General features: G+C 48.2%; 1 protein-coding gene across 2 annotated transcripts in view; it reads right to left on the bottom strand.

Moving 5' to 3' along the window:
• LOC144096705 (glutamate receptor ionotropic, kainate 2-like) overlaps positions 1 to 20,237 on the bottom strand; it is a 153,309-nt gene that overhangs the window by 59,547 nt on the left and 73,525 nt on the right. For both annotated transcript variants that reach the window (XM_077629549.1, XM_077629550.1), the window contains exons 4-5: positions 7,165 to 7,331; positions 5,258 to 5,311 (exon numbers count right to left, since the gene is read on the bottom strand). In XM_077629549.1, coding sequence (XP_077485675.1) covers positions 5,258 to 5,311; positions 7,165 to 7,331 — 221 coding nt within the window. The remainder of the gene's footprint in view (positions 1 to 5,257; positions 5,312 to 7,164; positions 7,332 to 20,237) is intronic.

Genomic DNA, 20,237 nt, shown 5'->3' with positions numbered 1-20,237 from the left:
TTCTCCAGGACGAGGCGACGTTCGAAAAAGTGAAACGTGACCCCACAAAGAAGGTAAAGACAGAGCTTCAAAGACTACTTTCCTACGTCTTCAAGTTCATCCCAACAGAGAGCAAGCACCACCATTTTCGGCTGCTGTGCCACAACGGTTCGGCGCCTGCTATCTACGGCCTTCCTAATGTGCGCAAACCAGACGTACCACTACGCCCTATCGCAGACTTTACGCGCTCTCCATTGCACGCGCTCTGCGGATACTTCCATGAAGTGCTTCGCCCTCTGGTTGGAAGAACAACGACGTATGCAAAGGACTCCTCCCGCTACGTCAACAAGCTTAAGGATGTCACTATAGACGACGAGGATGTCCTAGTCTCTTTCGACGTGAAGTCAATGTTTACGTCAGTCCAGGTAGACTTCGCAGTTTCATCCTGCAAACGTCTTATAGAAAACGACGCCTCGCTCCCTTCACGTGTGCCTTTTGTGGTTGTTGACCAATGTCGTCTGATCGAATTCTGCTTGCACAACACGTATTTTGTATTCAGGAAAAAGCACTACAAACAACTTTTTGGTACAGCCATGGGTGCTTCCGTCTCGGTCGTAAGCGCAAACATTACTCTAGAACGCATTGAAGCCGAAGCCCTTGGTTCATTTCATCCAGCCCCTAAACTGTTTCTGCGGTACGTCGATGACTGTTTCTGTGTGATTCGCCGACCGGATGCAAGCCGTTTCCCTGGACACCTGAACTCCTTTCAGCCGACAATACAATTCACCAAATAAGAGTAGAATGGCGCCATTCCCTTCCTCGACGTACTTGTGCAGAGAACAAGCAATGGGCTCGCAACGCGCGTGTACCGCAAGCCCACTCACACTGGTCGGTACCTGAGTTTCCATTCGGCCCACCCTGTTGCGCACAAACCCTCCATTGCATCCGCACTTTTCGGCCACGCTTTCCGCCTTTGTTCAAACCCGAATGTTTGATCTAAAAGTCATGAGGAAGGATCTTGCCAACAACGCGTACCCGAAAAATATGATAATACACTGCAGTACTCCGCTGTTCACGTCGAAACGTGGAAACAACGGCCACCGAGAAAAGCAAGCAGGCAAGCATCCCCTACGCTCCAGGAGTCAGCGAGGCCTTAGCCAGGGTCTTCAAGGACTACAATGTCAATATCGCCCTCGTGCCACCAAGTAAACTGAAGCAAAAACTTGTCAGAGTTAAGGACCGGGTTGAAAGAAAAAAAGATTCCCCGGAGTGATGTACAAAATTCCCTGCAAGGACTCCAAAGCTGCATACATCGGCGAATTAAGCAATTTTATTAGATACTTAAAACAACAGCGAAATGACGTGGCGAAAGGCCGCACGAAAGAAAATGTCTTGGCTAAACACTATCAAGCTGCATCACATGCCATCGATTGGAACAACCCCTCAGTCATCGCGACGGAGAAGTTTTTATCATCCCGCTTACTTCTAGAGTCACTTCACATCCAAACGACACCACATGTTTCAAACCGAACGCGGAGTAATCTTCCTTAGACTTACGCATGCACATTACGCCACCTGCACCGTACATAAGTCACCACCCCCGTCCATCTGCTGCCATTGTGAACAAGGGACCCGTACGGGCACCGAAACGTCAATTGGTTTCCTTTTTTGTTTTTGGCGAGTGCTCCTCTTTTCTGTTATTATGATTTTTGCTCGCCAGACGAGGTTCCGTCAAATAGTCGACTAGGTTGGGAAAAGGGTCCTGGACGAAACAGTTGCCTTGACGGATCAGAGATAAGTTCCGCCGTCAAGCAACCCTAAATCCGCCTGGTGCGGTAGTGGCCAATTTGTGAAAATGATTACCCAGGTGGAATCCATCACTTTCGGCTGCAGTAAAATTAGTAAATAGCTGAAAGCCTCGCACGGGAAAGGAGAATGTTCGCAGTCCTTTCTTATGTACGCCGCCTGTCTCATGGCCTGAAAACTGTGGCACATAGGGATTGTGGTGTTTTTTCGCCAGTAAATAAGCTGAATGGATTTTGTTCAGTTTTAGAAAATAAGGCTCGGAATCCTAATAAATCTGTAGCGACGAATGGGATTAAGCATGATGATGCGAAGTTTTTGCCGTGCTCTGAGGGGTTAGTGTAGAAAACACCTCTGTCCGGCGGTCAAATTTACATGGGAGAAACGGGATGGTGTATTAACACACGACTCCGAGAACATCATAACTCATAAGATTCTGCCCGGTCTACTAATTTATTCGATCATTGCCGAGAGTGCTAATCCTGTTCTCCTCCCTTATACTATAGTGACATACTCTAGAAACACCCCGACCAATTGACCACTCAAATCTTCGAAGCCTACCAAATGAAGAAAAAACCGAGATTGTGCGTCAGCAAACTATATCTGCTCCTGCATGATAGTGACGCCTATCTTGGCCCAAAGTAGTAATACGTGCCTAGTTTCATCCCTTACATTTCTGTTTCCTGTGATTAAGCTTCAGTTGAGAGAAGCGCTTGTCGTGTGTTTTTCTCCCCTTTCGTCTTAGTTTTTCGCGCTGTTATTTTCGTTCCTTTCTGTCCGCAGCCGAGTGGGCAGAATAGTTATAGTGACGGAAAGGACAACTTCAGAAGACATGGTTCCCGTGGAATGAAGGTGTGAGCTCTCTGGAGACTCACAGCCGAATTGCGGCAGTGTGTGACGAGCAGGGTGGCACTCCAAGGCCCACCTCTCTCAGGCGACCAGGCGATCAGCGCTGTGTTTTGTCCCTTCCTTGTTTGGCTTCGAGCCGTTGCGCTGGTTTACAAACACAAAAGGCGCGTTCAATGACAGCGACCCCTGCTCGAAGCATGCCACACATTGGCGCTCGATGGCTTCAGTGGAAGCGACCGTTGTACACGCTTCTGACGGAGAAGGCGACGCCGTTTTTCCAACGCTACTGGGATATCGCAAAACAGTGACGGCTCGCGTACTATGCAGTGTTCCAAGTTAACTGTGAGTTCCCGCCTGTTTTAATCCCCGCTCGTCGGTGGAGTCAATTCGACCGGCACCAAGGACTTGCCACAAATTACAGCACATTCGATCGGCTTCCGCCCGCCGTCCCCACAATTTAAAATGCCCATCGAAAGGCAGATACAACAAATATTGCAAGATAAATAACCTTTCATAAAGAGAAGTTTCGGAATTCAATAAACAACTGAATTTACAAGAACGCCAAGGATAACATGCAGTTGCTGTGAGATGTTGGAGCATATTGTAGCCGGCTACCTGCGAAAGTTCCTGAGCGATCAAAATCTTTTGTCTGATAATCAGCACGGGTTTAGGCAGGGGTTATCCATAGCTGATCAGACACTTTTGTCTGTGCACGAATTTGCGAAGGTGCTTGATATGTCCGGGCAAACGGACGTGGTTTTCCTTGATTTCTACAAGGCCTTTGATAAGGTGCCACATGGCAAACTTCTCTATAAGATGGAATGTATGGGTATTCCTTTTTTATCATTCGATGGACTCAGGCATACTTTACAGACTGACGGCAACATGTCGAAATCAATAGGACCGCTTCTAGTGTTGTTAGAGTTCACTCAGGAGTTCCCCAAGGAAGTGTGCTTGGACAAATATTGTTTTTAATATATGTCAATGATTTAGTTACGGTTGTTCCTGAAGATTTCTCTGTTAAGTTATTCGCAGACGGCTGTGTTGTATATAAACAAATTTCATCCGAACATGACCACAGCTCTGTACAAAAAGCAGTTTTTGCCATTGAAGAACGGTGTCTGAAATGGAGTATGGAACTTAATAGCCAAAAAACTGTTTTTTTGCGTATAACTAGAAAAAAGTCTCCCAGTTTGCTTCCTTGCCTTCTTCGCGGCAAAATAATTTTGGAAGTTGCGAAATATAAATATTTAGGTGTAACACTTGACAATAAGTTAAAATGGTCGGCCCACATGACTAATATTTCTACAGCTGCATTATGAAAGCTATGGGTTTTACGAAGAAAGCTAAAAACTGGCTCAGCACACATAAGAAATTGGCTTACGAAACTTGTGTGCAGTCTTTACTTGAATATGCTTCAGTAGTGTGGGACCCATACACGAAAAAAGACAACGATCTTTGAAAAAGTCAATAGGAAAGCGGTTATATTTATATACAGAAACTACAAAAGGGAAGACTCTCCCTCGCAGTTAATGATCTCAAATAACATTCATACACTAGAAACCCGCAGAAAGATTAATAGATTGATATTCTTGTTTAATTGTTTAACAGGCAAAAATAAACTCATGCTTCCAGAGTGCATTAAGCGTCCTCTAGTGAGAAGGACTCGGAGCGTTCATGAGCATTCACTTGTTCCCCTTTTCGCCAAAACAAATAGTTTTTAATACAGTTTTTTTTCCTAGAACAGTGCAAGATTGGAATTCGTTACCGCCATCTGTTTTTTTCTTCACAAAATTTTTCTGATGCGTTACATCGTCTACTTACCTGCTAATATTGTTTATATGTATGTTTTGTATCCGTGTGCTGCTAATATTATTATAATTTTATTCTTTTGGTTTTGTAACAATGTTAATTCATTCCTTCTTGGGCCAAGCAGTGGCCTGCAGTATTCTGAAATAAATAAATAAATAAGGAACGAGATTAAGGCCGACAGTATACTCGAAATAAACTAAACCCAAAGGGCACCTGAGTGGCCACTTGTGGGGCGAAAACGCGCAAAATCGGACGTTCTTCCCGCGTCTGTTTTTATTGCTTCACCATGAACTAATCACGCGCGCAACCTCCACTCATTTCTTATTGTGTAAATAGTTTGTATATATATTACCTCTCCCCCAATCCTCTCTTCCTGTGCCCTCACCTCTTTCATTTCACTTCTCCATTCTGCCTGCCTGCCTTTATTTCCGCTGCCCCAGCTCAGGTGCTTCATTACCAATGGCAGATGCTGGGGAAGCAAAAAAATCTTTTCCTTCCTTTTTATTACTATTTTACTAAACCGCTACTACTACTACTTCCACGCTGGCAGCGAGTTCCTCACCTAGTTTCGAATGACATCGACAGCCCTGCGGCATCTGCCGAGCGCCGCTTGCACGGTCGCATGCATGCGGCGTTAGAAATTTCACGACGCAAGGATTTAGAGCTTGGAAAGACATAAATTGTAATTAGATAATTCATGCAGGATTCATATCCATTGCCGAGGATGTAAAGTTCATGCTGCAGCCCATAATCTCGCGCGGAGAGTAGCTTGAAAGAGCGTGCTGCCAACATCAACACAAGCGACTCTTCTCACCAGCGACACGAGTAGAAAGTTGTGCAGCTCCGTCACCAGGCCTGCCTCCTGCGCCTACGAAGGGAAAAGGAGAGCGGAGGGGTCAGGTCGGTACAGCCCGAGCCACGGATCGCCGCATTAGCAGCTCACAAGCTACACGAGAAGCAAGCACAAGCCAGTGTCCGACCAGAAAACATTTTGCTACCCCAGATACCACTATTGCCGGTATATGGCCTAACTATTTTCTTGGTGAAGTGTGTAGAGGAATTACTGGGTACAAGGCATGTTCTCCTATTCAGTGTCTCCTTCAGCAAAGGGCTGAAGGAGATGTCTGCAAGCATGCACGGGGCATGCGATTCCCTCTGCGCGCCCTTTCTCCCTTTTACGTGAGAGTTCGAGCTCCTAAAATACTATGTTAATTAGTCAAAAGGTCACATGAATTCTCAGAATGTTTGAGAGAAACTCCGCTTGCCTGGTTTGCTGCAGAGTAAAAAGCAAGATAGGATAGAGGCAACACTGAGGAAATAAGGTGATACTGAAGAAATTTTACACCTTCATCCCTGCGTTGAAAGCGTAAAAGAATACTGTACGCTTTATAGGGGTATAATGTCCCAAAGCGACTCCCGCCTTAAGAGACGCCGTAGTGAAGGCTCCGGAGATTTCGGCCACTTGGGGTTCTTTAACGTGCACTTACATTGCACAGTACACGGATCTCTAGAATTTCGCCTCCATAGAAATTCGACCGCCGCGGCCGGGATCGAACCCACGTCTCTTGGGCCAGCAGCCGAGCGCCATAACCACTGAACCAACCGCGGCGGCTGAATGCGCAACGCATAAGCTACAAATACAAACCAAACAGATGATGTGCAGTTTACTTGGACTCGGTCAGTGATCGCATTTCTTCGTTTCTGTTTGATATGTGACCAGACGAAATTTCGGTTTGGTTCGGTTCATGGGGGTTTAACGTCCCAAAGCGACTCAGGCTTTGAGAGGCGCCGTAGTGAAGGGTTCCGGAAACTTCCACCACCTGGAGTTCTATAACGTGCACTGACATCGCACAGTACATGGGTCTCTGGAATTTCGCCTCCATCGAAATTCAACCGCCGCGGCCGGGATCGAACCCGCGTCTTTCGGGTGAGCAGCCGAGCGCCATAGCCACTCAGCCATTGCGGCGGCCCTAGACGAAATTTCTCTTCACTGCACATATATTACCTCCTTTTTCACAGGCACCTCAGCGTATCAATTCAATTGCTGTAGACGACTTTCAGCACAAGATGCTTACTTCAGGGTTTGTACAGCTAGTGCAGGTGAATCCAAGCTAGGGGTTTTCCAGCCCTCTATATCAATGGATCGATCGATCGATCAATCAATCAATCAATCAATCAATCAATCAGAAAAAACTTATTTCGGAACTTCACAGGGCGAAATAGTCAGCAGGAGAAAAAGCTGCTACACTGCGGCTTGAATGGGCTCCAGCCACCCATCAGTGTTTCGAGGCCTGCCATTGGGAGAGCAAAAACCCTTTTTCTAACGCAAATCATCTGGTAACCTGTATACTGCAACACGTTTACTGGTGGTTTTCATCCCGTCCTATGAGGGTAGCGCGATAGAGATATCAACTGGCTCATGGGCGCAAACAGCTTCCAGCTCGATGACTACCACTCTGTTTGGAACACCGGAATCACGGTTTGGCCCGAAACATTGTATCCAATCACTAAGTAAAGGTTAAAAATTATGCATGTTAGGTGCTAACTTATCCATCTGTATGCATGCGCTGTCTTTGTTTTGGTTCATTACGTTAATTCGCCCACTCAAGTGTTTGTCCTTTTTTCCCTCCCAGCTATAATGGCATTAAGCCAATGTTCCATTACGTAAATAAACTAAATAAGCAAATGCCGCAAGTCGCCCGGGCTGGTGACCATTCCCACCTGCATAAGCACGTCTTCGATGCGGCGGTCGTCCACGTCCACAATGATGTTGCGGAAGCCCGAGCTCACCACCTCCGACCACACGTCGTCCGCAGCAAGGTCGAAAGCCAGCAGCTTCCGCTCCGCCATGGCTTCGTCCCGCTCCAGCTCCTGCAGTCGATCCAGGCCTGCGGCGTGCGTCCGAACCCGTTGCTTTTCTCAGGGATCTTCGTTCGCACGCACGGTCCTTTACACAGTCCTTAGGTGTCTCAATTTTTGGCCCTCACTCCCACCCTTGATGTACACGACCTTCCCTTTCAAGACCTCACTTAGTCAACTACATCCTGGCTGACTTTTCTGCGACACGAAAAAAACAGCAGACGTTAAAACGGCGCACAATAAACAGCAGAGCGACAAACCAGCACAAGAAAAGACGGCACAGTGACTAAACAACACAGGGAAAAGGCAGCACGGTGGCAAAACAGCGTAGGGAAAAAACAGAACGCGTCAAAACAGCACGCCCGACAAAACGGCACAGTGACAAAACAGCATACCGAAAAAACAGCACGACGACAGAAGAGCGCAGAGAAAAACAGCACGACGACAAAATAGCACCGCAAAATAACGGCACAGCGACAAAACAACACAGAGAAAAAAGGCACAGCAACATAACAGCACAGGAAAAAACACCATGGCGACAAAACAGCGCAGGGAAAAACATCAGGCCAGACACAACGGCACAGCGACAAAACAGCAGACCAGACAAAACAGCACAGCGACAAAACAGCGCAGGAAAAAAACAGCTCGCCCAACAAAACAGCAGCACAGCGAAAAAATAGCCCGACGACAAAAGAGCGCAGGGAAAAAACAGCACGACGACAAAACAGCCCATCGGAGTAGGGTGCAGCGCTGCTGGTGGGGTGCACTATCGCAGCCATAACAACAAACGATAAATCACAATCCATGAGGCAGAGACCTTTGGAATTACGAGTGCTCGTTTCGCTGGTTCATTAAAGAACAGTGCGGGCTCATTTACTGAGGAGCAGCGTTGCTTGTACGCTGCATATGGCAGAACGAGTGAGTATGTAGTCAAGTGCACTAGGTAGTTTATATTGTCTTATTAGCAACAATTCGTTATTATTGTTATTTACTCGTTTGCTGGACCTTCCAAATCTTCAAGCCCGATTGGGCAATAAACATCCTATGGAACGAAATTCCCTGCATTCATTCTACAAGTCTGCTTCAGTGGACTCCCAACGGTATTTGTTAGATATTCTTCTCCCTCCTAAAAAACAGGGTCAAATTTGGCAAAAACTGATGTTTTAAACAAACTATCTTCCAAGCGAAAAAAGTAGCTGTGGTCAAACGTTGAGAAAAATTGATGTTTCGAGATAATCCCCTTCGAGGTGAAAAAAAAAGAATTTAATATAATATTACAATCAGCAAGTTCACGCTGATGCATGAGTATTCAGGTCAGGTGTGTAGCCCATTTCGCGAAGTAAAGTAACCGCCGGTAAGCCTCAGGAAACCGCTGTCCAGTGCTCTGGTTAAACACCGAACAACTTGGAAATATCGGCTCGGTCAATCCTGCCAACGGAAAAAGTGAGCTGCACATACCGGGCAATTTCATTTGAGAAGACCTTGTAGCCGGCTCCAATCAAAATTGCTGCAGATTCAAACCCCGACAGCCTGAGTTTTGTAAGAAGGAAGTGGCTATTATGCCGGCAGCCGGAGGAATCACCCGAAGTTTCCGGCAGTTGGCCCCCTTTGGCTGCCTATGATCAAGTTGCTGTAGTACCGACATATTCTCGCTGGGCCTATTGTCACAGCAGCCGGCAGAAATGATAGCGGAGAAACGATACGGCAGCCGGCATTGCATCGAACAACTGCAAATGTGCCGCCAGCCGGCAGAATCGGCATCGGGGAAAAATTCCGGCAGCTTGGCTAGCTGCAGAAATCCAGACAAAAGTCAAGAGAGCACGCGGTTTTTTTTTTCTATGCTTATCAGTCAGGACAAGCAGTATGCACCGTTTTGCAAGCAAAGCGATAAGCCTCTTTTGTGTTCTCACAATTGCTCTCTCTTGGTCCTGATTCATAGCTCCACAGTAACGACAGTAATGCCTTTTTGCGCTCCTCGCGTGCCCAAGACACCTATCCTGACAAACTAAGTATCTCACATACCTGAAGAAACCGGCGCTTTTATGCAATCATGTATAATTTTTGGTTTCCTCTGAAGCAGACGCTTATTCAGAGGATGACTACGCAGTTCATAACGAGTGGTTTCGTAGCTAACGCCAGATAAAGAGTTTTTGTAACCCGCACGGCTCGTGTTCAATCCCGGTAGCAGCCCATTTAGATGAAGGCGAAGCGCAAATGGTGCCCGTGCGCTGTGCGATATTAGCGCACGTTAGAAGAGCCGGGTGGTCGAGAGCCTTCAACCACAAAGTGCCGAAGCTCATGTGTCACTTCGTGACGCTAAACCCAACAAATATCACACATAATCTTATATCTCTGTTGTAGCTGCATATTTTTGCAGTTTAAATAGTTTTAAAGAAGCCCCGAAGGCAGTGAAAAAAGGTGAGCTTCCTATTGGGCAGGTATGAGACATTCATTTTTACTGCAGAAGCAATGCACAGACATTTTCTATCTTGCACTCCTAGCAATCACAACTGAAATAAGTGCAAAACAGAGTTATTGACAACTGGATCATTGCCAGACTTTCACTTTTGGCTGCCTCTTAAAGCGTACGCAAGGCAAGTGGTACCAAGATAAACACCAATCACGCATGACTGAGTCGTGAGTATTGAGATCGGTCTTGCATGCTTCACATTTACATTGCTGTAGCCTTTGCTTGTATTCGAACATATCTGTCGCGGCTAACCAGGCATCGTGTGAAAACTGGGCTCGAACAGCATTTACATCAGCGTTTTCATCTAAAACACCACACCGCATTAACTCTGGCCGTTGTTCAACGTCTCTGAAGCTTGGAAAGAATCCACCTTGGCGCAAGTAAAACCACACACACAAAGGGAAGACAAGGAGACAACGGACAGGCGCCAACTTCCAACTGTTTATTACTCAAGAAATCCACACAGATAAATAGTCTCAGGATACGCCCACTTTTTTTCACACCATGTGCCTATCACAGCCATAACCTATCACCCTGCATTATCAGTTTTTTCACAGAAAATTGTACTCCGCCGCATACAAATTCACTGACGTGTCACTCACACACAAAACCGCCTTTTTCTTTATGTGAAACGCTTCCAATAAAGGCCTCGCCTGTTTAATCTTGCTCCTGCCAAGAATCCTCGCCTTTTCCAGTCGAGGTTCGCACTTGCACATATTAACATGGTTGACCAAGTTGGCATATTTATCTTTATTGTTTTCAACCTTTTGCAATGTTCCCCAAGGCGTTTGTTGATGCACCTCCCCGTTTGCCCTATATAGGACTTTCCACAGATCAGGGGTATCTCGTACACCACTCCTTCCATACAACGGGTGAAGACACGCTGATGTTTTATATTGCATCCAGGGCGCTCAGTGCCACAAATCCGGGGTATAAGTTTGTTCAGCTTGTTTGGTGCTGAAAATACTAGCGGTACTTCGTGTCTGTTAGCCACCTTCTTCAGATTATGTGACACTTTGTGCACATAAGGCATAACTTCAGGTTTTACCGCAGGGCTCCTTTCTTCCGGATTCTTTGGCCTGGTACAGCGTTTTGTTTTTTGGAGGAGTGTTTCAGCGACGGCAGTCAACACCACCGAGGGGAAGCCAGCAGCCAACAGGCGGCCAATCTGATTTTTTAAGCTATCGTGCATTTGGTGCGAACATGACTTTGAAAGTCTTAAGGTCACTTTTATTGTTTTTAGTCAGCAGCCCTACTTGCAGAGAAAAGGTATATGTATTGGTTCCTGTGTAGCCCCTATCTTATGTGAAATTTTTTTAGCTGCTTTGGACCAGGATCTTGCACAGTTGTTTTTAGGAGGACCTGTTTTTAAAACTTTTAGATATGTTGACGATTTTCTTATCCTTTTATCCACCGGTTTTGACAATTCTTTTGAAGCTATTGTGTCCAGGATTTTAAGTGTTTTTAACCTCAAAGGTCGCGGTCTAGTTTTTACGCATGAAGTCCCAAGTGAGAAAAAACTGCAAATTTTAGATCTAAGCTTAGCGTTCCGGGAGGACCATTTATGCTGGGGTTACTATCCCCGTACTAGCAAGGAACTCCTGCCCTTCAATACGGCGCATTCAAAAATTGTGAAGCGCGCCATCGCCTCTCTCTGCATTGAGTCCTCGCTTTCAAAGTCATGTCCGCACCAAATGCACGATAGCTTAAAAAATCAGATTGGCCGCCTGTTGGCTGCTGGCTTGCCCTCGGTGGTGTTGACTGCCGTCGCTGAAACGCTCCTCCAAAAAACAAAACGCTGTACCAGGCCAAGGAATCCGGAAGAAAGGAGCCCTGCGGTAAAACCTGAAGTTATGCCTTATGTGCACAAAGTGTCACATAATCTGAAGAAGGTGGCTAACAGACACGAAGTACCGCTGGTATTTTCAGCACCAAACAAGCTGAACAAACTTATACCCCGGATTTGTGGCACTGAGCGCCCTGGATGCAATATAAAACATCAGCCTGTCTTCACCCGTTGTATGGAAGGAGTGGTGTACGAGATACCCCTGACCTGTGGAAAGTCCTATATAGGGCAAACGGGGAGGTGCATCAACAAACGCCTTGGGGAACATTGCAGAAATTTTGAAAACAATAAAGATAAATATGCCAACTTGGTCAGCCATGTTAATATGTGCAAGTGCGAACGTCGACTGGAAAAGGCGAGGATTCTTGGCAGGAGCAAGATTAAACAGGCGAGGCTTTTATTGGAAGCGTTTCACATAAAGAAAAAGGCGGCTTTGTGTGTGAGTGATACGTCAGTGAATTTGTATGCGGCGGAGTACAATTTTCTGTGCAAAAACTGATAATGCAGGGTGATGGGTTATGGCTGTGATAGGCACATGGTGTGAAAAAAAGTGGGCGTATCCTGAGTCTATTTATCTGTATAGTTTTCTTGGGTAATAAACAGTTGGAAGTTGGCGTCTGTCCGTTGTCTCCTTGTCTGTCCTTTGTGTGTGTGGTTTATCATGCACCAAGGTGGATTCTTTCCAAGTTTCAAAGATGCTTAACCAACTTGCCCAGCAACATGCCTTACTGAGTGTTCAACGTCTGCTTCTTCCAGTCGCTTTCCTTGCATTACAGCTTTTGCAGCACTCTCACCAACTAACCGTGTCAAAATTCTTTTTCTTTTTTCTCTCACTGACAAAAGCTTGAAGGGGACACGTTCACCAGCAACACGCTTCCGTTTTTTAGTTAGTCCAACTACGGTCAGCGTGTGCTTCTTTGGCCACCCACTCTTACGCACTGATGGCGCAACTTTGATTTCGCCCAGTGCATCATGTGTTACAACAGTAGCCTCATCTTCTTATAGTTGGCTTCCACCTTTCAGAGTGAAAGTCCCTTCGTGTTCCAGACTGTCGTTGGCGGGATCAGAGTCAAGCGCACTAGAATCTTGCATTGTTGTGGAAATCATTTCATTTTCCACAGGTACAGTGTTACACTTACATCGGTGATAAGGTCATCTGGGGCCATTATGTCATCAGTTTTTCTTTTAGAATTCTCTGAAGGACAATCGCTTTGTCAGAAGCTAGCGCCACACTGCGGCGGGCGAAGACGCTCAAGGGGAAGAAAAAAAAGAAGGAGACGTGGCGAAGAGCGCGTCGAAGGGAGAACGGTTGGAACGCGGTCGGCGACGGACGTGGGGAAGATCTGCTGGCTCCGCGAATTTCCAGACTTGGGCCTTAGCCGCAGACGTCCGGGCTACCAGACCTGGACAGCCGTCGTCGAGGGCCAGGCCCACCAGACCTAGGCACCGCGGTTCCCTTCCTGTGCGGCAGCTTCAGAACACGGGCCGCTTGGTCTTCTGCGCTGCTTCCCGGTCTACCAGACCTGGGCGCTACCTTTCTTTCCACCACGGCATCCCCGGATTACCAGACCTGGGGGCTGTCTTTCTCTCCACCACGGCGTGCCTGGACTACCTGACCCGGTCGTCCACCAGAGCGTCGACCTGAGGGCTTGATTGCGCCAACGCCCCGCCACACCTCCTCACCCGACGCACCACCTTCACAGAGCACACTCAGGACGATGAGCGTTCCGCCGAACGTTGAGTGAACGCTTCCTCTTTGTGCTTCTACCTTTCCTTTGTCTGTCGCGAGTGTTCTCTTTGTCAGCTTTCCTGTTTATGTGTTTTTACCTCCTTTTCTTTTAGTTTCTCACAATGGAGTTTCCTTTTTTCCCACATGCCGCCTGGGTTTATTTCTTCGACCTTTTACGCTGAGATAATGTGAACCTGCAGTCCTCTTTCCCATCACAAATTTGGCGTCCACGAGAGGATACGGCGGGTTTTATGGGTTTTTTTCCCCTGTGATCAGCGAAATTTTTTCTTCAGCATGAGTGCGTCAGAGTTGGTTGCTTTAGGCGAGCGCATGGGCTTGCATGACGCCGAGTTACGCGCGTGGGTGGAGGAAGAGCTACGTAAGGTGCGCGAAGAAAGAGCGGCTGAGCATGAAGCCACAAAGGAGCGTATGGCATTAGAGGCTCAGATTTCTGAGTTACGAGTGAGGCTTATGGAGGGCGGTGAGCGACTTGCAGATGCTGAACCAAGCGCTCCCAGGGCTATATCGTTTGGGGCCATCAACCCTCATGGGCTCATTCCCGTTTTCAATGAAGGGCGCGATGATCTTGACGCGTACCTCAAGCGATTTGAGCACGTGGCCACTGGTCAAGGTTGGCCAAGAGACAAGTGGGCCACGGCTTTAAGCCTATGCTTGGGGGGAGAAGCTCTTCGGGTGTTCGGAAGGTTATCGCCAGAAGACACTCTGGATTACACCAAAGCTAAGCTAGCGCTCTTGCAACGGTCCTGTTTCACCGCGGAGGTGTACCGCGAAAAATTTCGCCACAGTTAGCCCCACGACGGCTAGACCGGTAGGCAGTATGCTACGAGACTGTTTAGTTTTTTGATCGTTTGGTGGAAATGAGTGGTCGTGGCAAAACATTCGAGGAGGTTCGCGACATGATTGTCACCGAAGAATTTCTGAACAACTGCCACGCGAGGCTTGCGATATTCATTCGTGAACGGGACTGTAAGACAGTCGACGAGATCACAGTAGCTGCGGATAATTTTATGGAGGCTCAGCGGCAAACTAATTTGCTCATTTTTAAGGAGAAGGTGGAACCCAACAGCCGGACGTCGAGGGACAGTACTCCGGGATCCAAGACACAAGTGCGATGCTTTCTGTGCGATAAGGCGGGACACAAAGCTTCGGACTGCAGGACGCGGCCGAAACAACCGTACTGCATGGTCTGCCGCAAGCAAGAGCACGATGCACAGTCTTGCCGGCGCAAGAACCCAGGAGACCGCGAGGTGTCAGCCTGTTGTATGCATCTTTCCAGGCCCTTGGTTGAAGTTTAGCCTGATGTCGCCAGTGTGGATGTGGGTTACCGGCCAGCTGGATTCAGTGTCAGCATGCCTGTGCTGGCAGGCGAGCTGTTTGGGCAGCCGGTTTCTGTTTTGCGTGATACCGGCACTAACAGTATCGTGGTGCGGAGGGACCTGGTTCCCGAAGCAGCTCTTACGGGAGATAGAGCTACTCTCCTCCTGGCGGATGGCAGTAGTTTGAAGGTCCCAGAGGCGGAGGTCCTCATCTCGTCGCCATATTTCACGGTCAAATCCATCGCTCGGTGCTTGGAGACCCCACTGTACGACGTCATCACTGGGAACGTGCCAGGCGCTAAGGAGCCATTTTCCATCAACGGGACGGGGCCACCAAGACATCTGACTCTCCCTGAGGGGACGGGAGAGACTGAAGACTCTGCCGTGCTGGGAACGGCGAAGGTTGCTCCGGTGCACAGGGATCAATCCCTCAATGCGTGGGAGGTGTCCAGTCCCACCTTCTGAAAGAAACAAGAGGAGGACACCACACTGGATGTGTGTCGGAGAAAAATTGGCGAGACTTATCCAAGCAGGAACAACAACACCTATACGTTTCATTTCGAGGGCGGAATTTTATTCCGTTCGTTCCAGTGTTGTACAGGAAAAACAATACAACAGGCTGTGGTACCACAAAATTTGCGAACTCAAGTCCTAGCACTTGCGCATGAAAGTGCTCTCTCCGGCCATCAGGGCATCCGCAAAACCACTGAAAGGGTGCTCGGTGAGTTTTATTGGCCAGGAGTGCAGGCGGATATCAAGAGGTTCGTAAGGTCTTGTGACGCATGCCAGCGGACACTACCCAAAGGGAAGGTAGGGAGAGCCCTTCTGGGTCGTCTACCGCTCATTGATACACCATTTGAGCGAATGGCTGTAGACCTGATTGGACCGTTGCACCCCCACTTCATCCAAGGGAAACCGCTATATACTTACGTTGGTGGACTTTGCAACACGATATCCCGACGCGATACCTCTACCTGCGATCGACTCGGCCACGGTGGCAGAGGGTCTTCTGGAAATATTCTCACGGATTGGTTTTCAAAGGGAGGTCCTCTGTGATCGAGCATCGAGCTTTTCGTCTTCGTTAATGAGGGAAGTTAATGGAATGCTTGCAATCAGGCATCTGTGTTCCACGCCATGCCACCCTATGTGTAATGGCTTGGTGGAGTGATTCAACGGGACGTTAAAGAGCATGCTCCGCAAGTTGTCTCAAGAACAGCCCAAAGCTTGGGACCGTTACCTCGCGCCTCTGCTCTTTGCGCACCGGGAGGCACTGCAGGCTAGCCTGGGCTTTTCCCCGTCTGAATTAATTTACGGCCGACAAGTTCGAGGACCTCTGACGATTCTCAAGGAGCTCTGGACCGCAGGCCAGCTAAGCGAGTCAGCGAGAACCACATATGGCTACGTGCTGGACTTGAGAGCGAGCCTAGAAAAGACGTTGCGACTTGCGCATGACAACTTGGCGAAGGCACAGAAGTCGCAAAAACTATATTATGACAGGCGCACTACCCGCCGGCACCTTCGCGTTGGAGATCGCGCGCTGGTTCTTTTGCCTACGTCGCAAAATAAATTGCTAATGCATTGGAAAGGCCCCTTTATTGTGACCGGCAGGAAGAACGACTTTGATTACTGGCTCGAAGTCGGCCACGCGAAAAAACTTTTTCATATCAATATGCTAAAAAAGTATGAAGAGCATCAGCCGGTGACGGCTCCCCAAGCGTCGTCATTCGTCGTCGTGGAAGAAGTTTAGTCGGAACAACCTATACCTACCTTCGCTGCGAAGCCGGGTGTCTACATTGAAGCCATCAAAAGGTCTAATGCGTTAGACAGTTCCCAGGCGGCCCAGCTGGACTCGCTGCTGGCTTCGTACAGTGACATATTCTCGGAGGTTCCAAGGCGGACCAACCTCCTTCAATGCCGCTTGGACCTGACGACAAAGGAACCTATCAATACTCCTCAGTACCCGCTACCGTTTGCCATGAGGGATGTGGTGGAAAAGGCAGTTAGGGACATGTTGGCGCAGGGGGTCATTGAACGCTCGCACTCACCATACAATTCACCTTTGGTCCTTGAGAAGAAGCCGGATAACACATACCGCACTTGTGTCGACTTCCGGCGTATCAACAGTGTGCTCGTCGCCGACGCCGAACCCATCCCGAGGACGGACATTATGTTCGCGGAGGTTGTCACTAAGAACTACTTCTCGAAGCTGGACCTCACAAAGGGTTACTGGCAGGTTCCTATCGGTGAAACATCTCGACCTATTACTACCTTTGCGACTCAGTCAGGACACTACCAATTTCGGTATATGCCTTTTGGGATCAAGACCGCGTCTGCTATCTTCACTCGCCTTATGAGATCACTCCTAGTAGGCCTTCCAGATGTAGTCCATTATATAGATGACGTCCTAGTCGCAACCGCTACTTGGGAGCAACACTTGCGCACCTTGACAGAGTTGTTTCGGCGCATTCGAGCGGCTGGTCTTACAGTCAAGTCTCAGAAATGCGAGATTGGTGCGACCCGCGTTATTTTTCTGGGGCATACGTTGGGTGATGGAGCTATCCAGCCGGTAGATGCTATCGTGGCAAAACTGCAACTTGCCGCGAGACCCGAAACAAAAAAAGCAAGTTCGGTCCTTCCTCGGTTTGGCTGGCTACTACCGCAGTCTCATTCCCCACTATGCTGATCTCGCTTAGCCTTTAGTCGAGTTAACGCGGAAGACGGAAGGCAACCGTGTACGGTGGACGCCAGAACGAGAACAGGCCTTTGACAGGCTTAAACAAGTCCTGACATCCAAACCAATTGTTAAGGCGCCTGACCTCGCAAACGATTTCATTCTCCGCACGGACGCTTCTGGTACCGGTCTCGGGGCGGTCCTTCTGCAGGAGTACGACGGCACCCTTCATCCCCTATTTTATGCGAGTCGACAGCTCCTTCCACGAGAAACGCGCTACTCCGCTATAGAGCGAGAGTGTCTTGCGCTAGTTTGGGCGGTAGACAAGTTTCACATCTTCCTTTATGGACGCATGTTCACTATTCAAACGGACCATCAGCCCTTGGCATACTTGGCTCAGGCCAAGCACTTAAACAGCCGGGTGTTGCGTTGGAGCCTTGTACTACAAGAGTACACTTTTCATATTGAACATATCAAAGGGTCCGCGAATGTTGGTGCTGACTATTTGAGCCGGGCATGAATAACAGAAGTGTTCTCATCCTGTAACTCTGGTGCATAATCGTCAATGTATTGATATTTTGTGAGTGTGTTCCGGGGCTTCCCCTGTTGTGTTCTATTGTGTCCCCTTATGTTTGGTTGACTGCCGTGTGTTCAGTATTTTCTAGTCCGAACTGAGGTTGTGAAAACCGTTGGGGCCGTTCATCGTGCGTGTGTGGGGTGATGTGATGTGATGCGTGCTCAAAAGTGACCAGTGTCTTCTCGTCGCGTCTTCAACTTCTGTCTTGTGTGCCGCTGCCCCACGTTGTAATTTTTTCCTGTGGTAAAAACTCTGAAAAGGGGGCTTTTGTCAGAAGCTAGCGCCACACTGCGGCGGGCGAAGACGCTCAAAGGGAAGAAGAAAAAGGAGACGTGGCGAAGAGCGCGTGGAAGGGAGAACGGTTGGAACGCGGTCGGCGACGGACGTGGGGAAGATCTGCTCGCTCCCCGAATTTCCAGACTTGGGCCTTAGCCGCAGACGTCCGGGCTACCAGACCTGGACAGCCGTCGTCGAGGGCCAGGCCCACCAGACCTAGGCACCGCGGTTCCCTTCCTGTGCGGCAGCTTCAGAACACGGGCCGCTAGGTCTTCTGCGCTGCTTCCCGGTCTACCAGACCTGGGGGCTACCTTTCTTTCCACCACGGCATCCCCGGATTACCAGACCTGGGGGCTGTCTTTCTCTCCACCACGGCGTGCCTGGACTACCTGACCCGGTCGTCCACTAGAGCGTCGACCTGAGGGCTTGATTGCGCCAACGCCCCGCCACACCTCCTCGCCCGACGCACCACCTTCACAGAGCACACTCAGGACGATGAGCGTTCCGCCGAACTTTGAGTGAACGCTTCCTCTTTGTCCTTCTACCTTTCCTTTGTCTGTCGCGAGTGTTCTCTTTGTCAGCTTTCCTGTTTATGTGTTTTTACCTCCTTTTCTTTTAGTTTCTCACAATGGAGTTTCCTTTTTTCCCACATGCCGCCTGGGTTTATTTCTTCGACCTTTTACGCTGAGATAATGTGAACCTGCAGTCCTCTTTCCCATCACACGCTTTCTGCACATACTTCTTCAAAGGCATCTACTGTGCTCCTGGTGCATGCTGCTTCTGAACAGTTGTCCTTTCTTTACAAGTGCACATCATGCCCATTTATACTGTGGCAAAGCAGATCTTGCAGCAGTTTCATCCTCTCTGTGAATTTCGTCATCGAACCTTCAGCCACAATACTTGCAAGTTTTCCTGTGATTACAGTTGCTTCCCTAAATTTTTGATGGCTTGAAAGAACTCTCACACCTTGCTGTTTTTCAACACGTACCGCTGCCATTTCATTGTGCTCACAATCCAAGAACACTGTTACGGTTTGTGCACACCGTTTTGCCGACCACCTATCGCTGCAAAGGCTTCCGTCAAATTTGGTAAGTCCAAAGTAATGCCTCACTGCAAGGATATGGCAGCACGGAAGCAGCATTGCATTCCTAAACCCACAGGAAGCAGTCATTTGCAGAAGCAGAGCTTTCCATGCCATTGACGACCACAGTTGCCACCTCCCCATCATCGAATTGAAGCACACTCTAGATGAGAGATGCAGTTGCCGCTCTATATGTCTGGATGAGTATGGCGTCAAAAGCCCACAGTAGAGCACGTGAGCTTCATCAGTACTTGAAGTGACGTGCCGTTTTTGAAGCATTGTGGCTACTTTATGAGTCACCTCTTTTCTTGTCGAGTGCACAAATGTGAGAAATATGCGCACAAAATTTTCCACTAAGGTGTATTGCTCAACAATGCTCTTGAGTTTTGCATTAATTGTCTCTGCACGGTTGTTAGTTGAATTAATAAAATTTGCACATGACCACTTGATGCCCATGATCCATTCCTCATGAATGAGACGCCAATTTGAGTTGATCAAAAACAGATGGTGGTGAAGACAATATGAGCGTCTGATTAAGCGGGCATACTCTTCACTCTGCGCATAGACCATGCGCTGAAGTAGATCAAGGGCTGTCTTTTGCACCGGCCTTAAGATCTTTAGTTTTGCATGTTTATATCCCTTTTGAATGTTTGAAGAGTGTGGAAGGCACATATGTGCAGTGAAGATGGGGGAAATACTTTTGTAACCACTCGACGCTCTTTGAAGTCATTATGTGACATAGTTACCCTAGTCAACTCCCAGTTCTTGCTGAGCTCTTTGAATGTTTTTAAAAACCATTCCAGAGTTTCCCCATTTTCTGTGGCGAAAATGCCGACAGCCACAATCTCTATGGCCATTGCCATCTTCAATAATCACTAGGAAGCAGGCCATCCTTGTCTCCAGTAATGTGTGTATGGCATCAATGAACATAATCTCAGGGTAGGTTTC

This window comes from Amblyomma americanum, chromosome 7, assembly GCF_052857255.1.
Source record: "Amblyomma americanum isolate KBUSLIRL-KWMA chromosome 7, ASM5285725v1, whole genome shotgun sequence".
Lineage (NCBI taxonomy): Eukaryota > Metazoa > Arthropoda > Arachnida > Ixodida > Ixodidae > Amblyomma > Amblyomma americanum.
This window is presented reverse-complemented; position numbering and strand designations above follow the sequence as displayed.